We start from the raw sequence: 7,616 nt of genomic DNA, 5'->3' as shown, positions 1-7,616 counted from the left end.
TTTCTCTTCGTATTAATTCAAGTACATTGAATCCACAGAACTTTGAATGCTATCTTAGAAAAACCAATAATTGACAATGCTAACAAATTTTTTAGAGACTAAGTGCCAAGTTTTGGATTCCAACAAGAGCCCAAGACTAGTTTATAGCAGTTCTCAACTTGCTTCTGATAAAAAACTGCATGACAGACTCTCAAGTGTCTCTCGTAGAAAAAGATTATTGATGAAAGAAGTTTTTAAAGGTATATGTTTTTTTTAAAAAAAAAAAACACTGGATCAAGAAAGATTTATGGATATAATTTTTTGAAAATACAAGTACATTCTAGTGAAGGTGTGCGCCAGACCCAACCATAATTGAAGCTTGGCACCGTGCCAAGCCCCAAGCACACCCGAGAGAATGAGCATTCTTGGGCACGCCTGAGTGAATGACCAAATCATTCTTTCTATACGCATCCAAGAAAATGAGCATTTTCCCTAGAACACACCTAAGAGACGAACCCAGTCTCCTTTGGATTCACCTAAAGGACAAACCCAGCCTCCCTTAGGCTCATCAAGGGAATAACTCACCTCTCTTAGGTCTAGCTTAGGGAAAGAGTTCAGTCTTCATAAGGGCTCGGCTACATTTAATATATTGGATCCTAATTTTTCTACATCTTTTAGGTGTATAAAAGTGTTTCAGAGACTCATCATATTTAAATCAAACATTAATACAAATGTAAGGGATATTTATCTCTTATTAGATACTATTGGGGTTAAACTGCATTTCAGACCCTCTTCTTTACAAAACAACAAGACTCATAAGTTATAAATACACTACGGGACTTTTATAATAAAAGTTCACAATCTTCATTTAGTACTACATATATATTTTCCGAGCATCTCTCTCTAAAATATTATTTTATTTTCTCTTTTACAGGTACTAGTTACAAGTTACCTTCACCTATCATGCACAAAATATAAGATATCAATCATCTTAACCAAGAAGAAAAAAGAGATTGTTAGAATTAATTAATTAATAAATTATTCAACTTGAAAACTCTATTTTTAGGCTATTTGAATTTTTCAGGAATTATGATATATAATGTTTGCATGATTAATATTAATATTTTTTGTATTTAACTGATAAGAGGGACAAAACTATTACTTGTAACTGACCTGTCAAAGCACCAAGATTTTGCTCTCTAATTATTACTTGGTGATGTTGTTTTTGGTGGGGAGGTATGAAAAGATTTCTAGAAGTCAAGGCTTATATTCTATTTCAAAGACATCTAGAATTTAGATCTAAAATTAAGATAGGCTCCAATCTATTTTTATATAGCCTCCACGGTGAATTTAGCAAGCGAATTTTAAGGCTATCGAGCTTTGACTAGGATATGGAATTATAAATCTACCTCTGAAAGCTCGTGAGCGTCACCCAATCACACTGACGTGGGACACGTGGCTGTAAAATCAGAAGCTCAAGAAGACAGCCTAGAACGAAAACTCATACGCAAGTAAAATACCAAAAGGCCATACTTAATAACAACTTTTTTATTATTATTATTATTATTTTCAAATTCTTTCTCTTGCAAATTTATTTTATAAAAGCTTTATTTTTATTTAATTAAAATCAATGATACAAATATGACGATACAACCATTCCAAAAAAAAAAAAATATGATACATGATGGATATGCTAATTTAAAAAAAAATTATATATTATGTAAGAAATTTATTTTAAAAGTAAATAGAATTCGTTAATAAAAATCAATATAATGATTTGTTTGTAAACATAATGAAAGTATAGAATTAAAAAAAACAGCGGTCAGGTTATTTATAGTTTCTTTACCATTATAAACAAAAAATTATGTCTACTTAAATTATCTTAAAAATAACTATAATAAATTATCCTTTCGTTAAGAAATATTTGGATAGCACTGACTAGCTAACGAGTCCACTTGTTGCTAGGGATCTGCTCACAATATCTGATTCAATTTATTTAATAAATTTTCCAAAATAAATCGAACCAAAAATAACAAATAAAAAATCCAAAGCAACCCATATTATTTTTAAAAATCATAAAAAAATTCATATAAAAGACAAATAAGATAAAGAAAAAGCATAGTTTAATTGTTAATGATATAAATATTGAATAATAAGATTAAAAAAAAATATGTAAAAACAGAGACTAATCACTAATGATATAACTATTGAATGATAAAATTTAAAAAGAAATCAGCTTTAAAAAAAAGCAGGCAAACCCCAGTGAACCTTTTAAATCTAGGCTAATGTTTCAAACTTGTAACCAATTAAATCCTAGATTCGTGATGAATCAAGAAGCTCTATTTTTTTAAAAAATTAATGTTTATAAGACAAAGTAAATATAACAAAGGACAACAAATAAAAAGATCTCAGAAATCAAGGTTCATTTTTTAATCAGTGAAAAATCCTACAAAAAAAAAAAAAACAAAACCAAATATTCTACTGAATAAATATGGAATAATGAAACTTATAAACATGAGCTTAAATACAAGCGATAAAATCAAGTAAAATTAGACAAACTTTCCAAACCTGGTTTAATCTCTAAAACCCAAAGCTCGTGAAATCATAGACTAGAGTTAATTGCCAAGTCCTTTCTCTTTCTGCAAGTTGACTAAAAGCTATATACACTACCGAAGTATTATATAGCTATGTCCAGTTTTAGAGACACAGACTCTCCATAACATAGAGTTATAAACTCAACCACCCATACAGACTCTTCAAAGCCTCATAGAGCTATCTACACCTAGATATACACACTATGTGCTCTTATTTTTCTTTTCTATACATTACATTCTCCTCCACATACAAGTACTAACATAAGCTTCAGAGATATCTTTATTTCACAAGGAACTTATTTTTTTCAGGAGCTCTTAGACACAAACTCAACTCAATTCATCCGACCTAGTTTTATACCGTGAAAAAACCCAATTTATGTTGATTTTTTTTCGACTTCATCAACCATGAATTTACTATATCTGCTAATTCAAATCATTAACTATCAATTATTGCATGAAAATGCACATCTAACTCATGCAATAATTGGTTTACGATGAATAATTAGAGATTTTTTAGCTCAAAAGGGGATTTGTTTTCTACCTAAGTTCAACAGGATGTCTGTTTTTAAAAGATGTTTGAGAGTGTGGTAACAATTATTTTTTAAAATATTTTTTTACTTGAAAATGCATCAAAATAATATTTTTAAATTTTTTTATGACATCAGCACATCAAAACGATTCAAAAATACTAAAAAAATAATTTAATTTTTCATGAAAAACAGGTTGAATCATAGCCCCAAACAAGCATGAACCCTCTTATCAAGGTGAAAAGAAAACAAATCCAAGCCACTTGACACACTACAACATTTAACAGTTTTACCGACAGAATTTTTCTGTCGACGTAAGACACATATTCCATCGGTAATTAATTTATCAATGAAATCACCGACAGAAATGCTCCGTCGGTGAATCTTTTATTGGGAATTTTTTGTCCGTCGGTATATCCATTGGTAATAAAAAAATATTATTATTTAAAAACGCATCGGTAATAATATTTTTTTATTACCAACAGATATGCCGATGGAAATTCCATTGGTAATTCTGTCGGTAATTATTTAAAAACATTTTAAAAAATTCATTTTAAAAAATTATAAAACAATTAAATCAACATAAATCAACACTCTGTAATATATACTCAAAATGCTTGGAAAAAAGAATAAGAAAATTAACTCAAACAAATTTGCAACAAAAAAATAAAACAAAAAAAAATCAACAAAAAAAATTCATATAAAAAAATGAAGTTGCAATTGCTAAAAATTTAAAAATCCTATAAATAAATCAACTAAAAATTGATCTTATATGAAAAAAAAATCTCACAACAACATTTATACAATTATTAAGAACAAAAACAATTAAAAATAAAATAAAAGGCAAATATAGTAAAAAATATCATGAAAAAAGAAGAATTTTTTTTTTTTACCTTAATGTAGTTGCAAGTGAAGCTAAGGAGAAAAAAAATTCGTAAAGCATATTAATTAAAAAAAAAACTAAGAGGATAAAAGAAGAAAGAAGAAGAAGATATATCTGAACATGGAGGAAAAGAGAAGGAGATGATGAGATATCCGAACATGGAGGAAAAGAGAAGGAGATGATGAGAGAAAAGAAGAGAAAGAAATATATATATTGTTGTTTTTTTACATATAGTGAAGAAGAAGAAGAAGAAATGAATCTGTCTCTTATGAAATAAGGGGATTCAGGCTTTTTATTGGGGTGCGTTAGCGACGGATTTACCAACAGATAATTGAATATTAATATTTTTTAATTATTCCATCGGTAATTCCATTGGTAATATTTAATTTAAATTTTCAATTCTGAAACAAATTTTCAGAAACCGCCAACAATTATCGATGATTTTTTAATTCGTTGGTGATTTCGTCTGTAATATTTAAATGAAAATTTTAAATTAATTGAATTTTTTCAGAAAACCACCAAATAACACCGACGACTTTTCAATCCGTCAGTGATTTTGTCTGTAAAGAACAACAATAAACAGTGCAATTGAAAAGTGAACAGTTCTGGAGTTCTCTGGAAAATACCGACGGTGATTCTCTTTGTAATTAACATGATGAATAGTGTTTACAGTTTACCAACGAATTTACCGATGTAATTTATTCCGTCAATAATTCTGTTAGTAAAAGTTACACTTCATCATTTTTTTTTGCTTTGTTTTAAAAAAAATTTCTACGGTAATTCTCTCGGTATATACCGAGAAAATATTTTTGTCGGTAAACTCCCTTAGAAATTTATCGACAAAAATATTCCAATGAACAGTTATGTATGACTAATTAATACAGAAAAGGAGAGGAAATTTTACTTTACTTTGTTATACGAAACCAATGAAAGCACCCATGATATGCCCATTGCAACCTTTATCTCATTTTGATAGTATCATTTTCATTCGACCTCACTCGGTGGAGGTGTTTTTGGTGGAGGTGTCTTGGAGTGTGTGCCTTTATATGATCTAGAAATTGAGATCCAGCTCTTTTAAGAGTTTGTAGATAACGAACATGGCCCATAGTTGACTCAAGTTTGCGATCACTGGTAATATTTCAAGTTTACGAGTAATTTCTCTTGGTTTAGTCCTTGAAAATAACTATTTTCCCTCAAGTAGCGTAAAGTGTGTGTGTGCGTATTGACTGGTCAAGCTAAGTTTTTTTTAAGCTTTGTAAAGATGAAAATGACATTATTATCAGGTTTACCATTAGTTTGTTTTAGTGATTGTAGTTGAGGTTGAGTTAGGTATAATTCAATTATGCTCAAAGTTTAGTTATAAAAGTTAATTTATTTATTATTTATTTTTTGTTTTTTTAAGTCTTATGCATAAAACTCAATCACTATCACACAAACAATCACACTCTAAGAGTATATTTGTTTTTCAGATAGCTTTTGTAGTTGTGGGTTAAAAAAATAAGTTTTTTAAAAATATGGTTAGGTGTGGTTAGTTGAATTTAGATATGTGTTTGGTAAAAATTGTAGTTAAGGTTTATATGTAGCAAAAAATATGTATAAAATGTTTGGTAAATGTGTTTGGAAGTGTGGTTGCGGTTGCTTTTCAAAGTGCTTTTTACTTGGAAATGCATCAAAATGATCTAAAAACACAAAAAAATATTGATTTGTAGTAAAGAAAAAAAATTAATTTTTTTCAAAAGCGCTTTTATAATGGAAAAACAAACAGAGTTACGAAACTCAGTTAAAAAAGCATGTAAAAACTGTTTCTCAAAAACTGCGTTTCAAACTTAATTTTTTAGTGGTCCTCGCAGTACAAAACGCAGTTTGGTTTGTTACCAAACAACTTGTTGTGTTTGTTGCATCGTAAACGCAAAAGCAGTTGCAAAATAAACACAACCTAAGAAGGTGGTGTCTAGAAGTGTGGCAGTAATTATGGTTCAAAGTATTATTTGTTTGGAAATATATTAAAAATATATTTTTTAAAAAAGATATTTTTAATATCAGCACATCAAAACAATTAAAAATATATATAAAAAAACTAATTTAAAAAAAATCAAATTTTTGATAAGCATAATTTTAACCACGTGGTTAAATTTATCATCAAGAGGTAATTAGAGGCAATTAAGCGGGCAAGAGGGAAAGGATAAGTCAATGTTGGAAGGTATCCAAAATAAATATAATTAATAGCTAAGAAATACAATTTGAATACTTAATAAATTCCTGACAAACCTAGCTAGTCAATAATTAAGGCAGCTATGATTTAATATAAACAATTGACAGGACACGCACGAACTACTCACTCTCATGCGAGCATAAACCAGCAGGAAAGCCGGTAGTATAGAGATCCAAGATCATTGAGATCTGAAAGCCGGTGGTAAAGAGATACAAGAACCTTAAATCTGGCTTAGGTCAGTCAAAGACTTACTTGGACTTTCCCTCTTCAAACCAGCTCTGAGCTGTCTATATAGCCTTTCCTCAGATCATAACTCATAACCATACAAACATATCAAAGACAGAAGAACCCTTTAAATAAAACATTTGCATTCCATCTATCAAAAACGTAGAGCAAAAAGAAGAGGTCTTCTAGAAGGAGCATGAAAACCCTTTTCCTTTCCCTTGTCATTTCCACTCTTCTTTCACTCTCCCTCTCAAAAGAACTTTGCAATTCCCATGACAAAAAGGTTCTCCTACAAATCAAAAAACATTTTGGCGATCCTTACCTCTTAGCTTCATGGAAATCGGACACTGATTGCTGCAAAGCTTGGTACCAGGTTGAGTGTGATTCCACCTCCAACCGCATCATTTCTCTCACAATTTTTGCTGGCAACCTTTCTGGCCAAATCCCTGCTGCAGTTGGGGACTTGCCCTATCTCCAGACCCTTGTATTCCGCAAGCTGACAGATGTTACAGGCCCCATACAACCTGCCATTGCCAAGCTCGTGCGCTTAAATTTTCTCAGACTTGACCGGCTAAATCTCACTGGGACAGTACCTGGCTTTCTTAGCAAACTCAAGAAGCTCACATTCTTGGACTTGTCTTTTAACGGCCTCTCTGGATCAATACCGAGCTCACTAGCTTTGCTGCCAAATCTTGCTGCTCTTCACTTGGACAGGAACAGGCTGACAGGTTCAATTCCAGAATCATTTGGGACATTTAAAGGCAGCGTACCGGGTCTTTACCTGTCTCACAACCAACTTACCGGTGAAATCCCTGCATCATTAGGGAACATGGACTTCATCGTCATTGATTTATCACGCAACAAGCTTGTTGGTGATGCTTCCATGCTATTTGGGCTGAACAAAACTACTGGAAGTGTGTATCTCTCTAGGAATATATTGGAATTCAATTTGTCAAATGTGGCGTTTCCAAGTGGCTTGGAAAATCTGGACATTAGTCACAACAAGATTTTCGGAAGCATACCTCCACAAATGACTCAGATACCTTTGCAGTCCCTGAACATGAGTTACAACAGGCTGTGCGGCCAGATTCCTGTAGGTGGTAAGCTGCAGAGCTTTGATTACTCCACATATTTCCATAATAGGTGCTTGTGCGGGGTTCCCCTTGAAAACTGTAAATAGGACAGTGGAAAAGGAA

At 31.2% G+C, this 7,616-nt stretch overlaps 1 protein-coding gene across 1 annotated transcript; it reads left to right on the top strand.

Annotated features, from left to right (window-relative positions):
* Window positions 1–6,593: 6,593 nt before the first annotated feature.
* On the top strand, window positions 6,594–7,616 carry LOC133677704 (polygalacturonase inhibitor-like). Its single transcript, XM_062099835.1, has one exon. The coding sequence runs from the start codon at window positions 6,617–6,619 to the stop codon at window positions 7,598–7,600; it is 984 nt and encodes a 327-aa protein (XP_061955819.1). The 5' UTR covers window positions 6,594–6,616; the 3' UTR covers window positions 7,601–7,616.

The sequence above is a fragment of the Populus nigra genome, chromosome 17 (genome assembly GCF_951802175.1).
Source record: "Populus nigra chromosome 17, ddPopNigr1.1, whole genome shotgun sequence".
In the NCBI taxonomy this organism is placed as follows: Eukaryota; Viridiplantae; Streptophyta; class Magnoliopsida; order Malpighiales; family Salicaceae; genus Populus; species Populus nigra.
This window is presented reverse-complemented; position numbering and strand designations above follow the sequence as displayed.

Bases quoted from the DNA above. Each gene is read 5' to 3' on its own strand.
- LOC133677704 (XM_062099835.1), top strand. From the start codon at position 6,617: ATGAAAACCCTTTTCCTTTCCCTTGTCATTTCCACTCTTCTTTCACTC.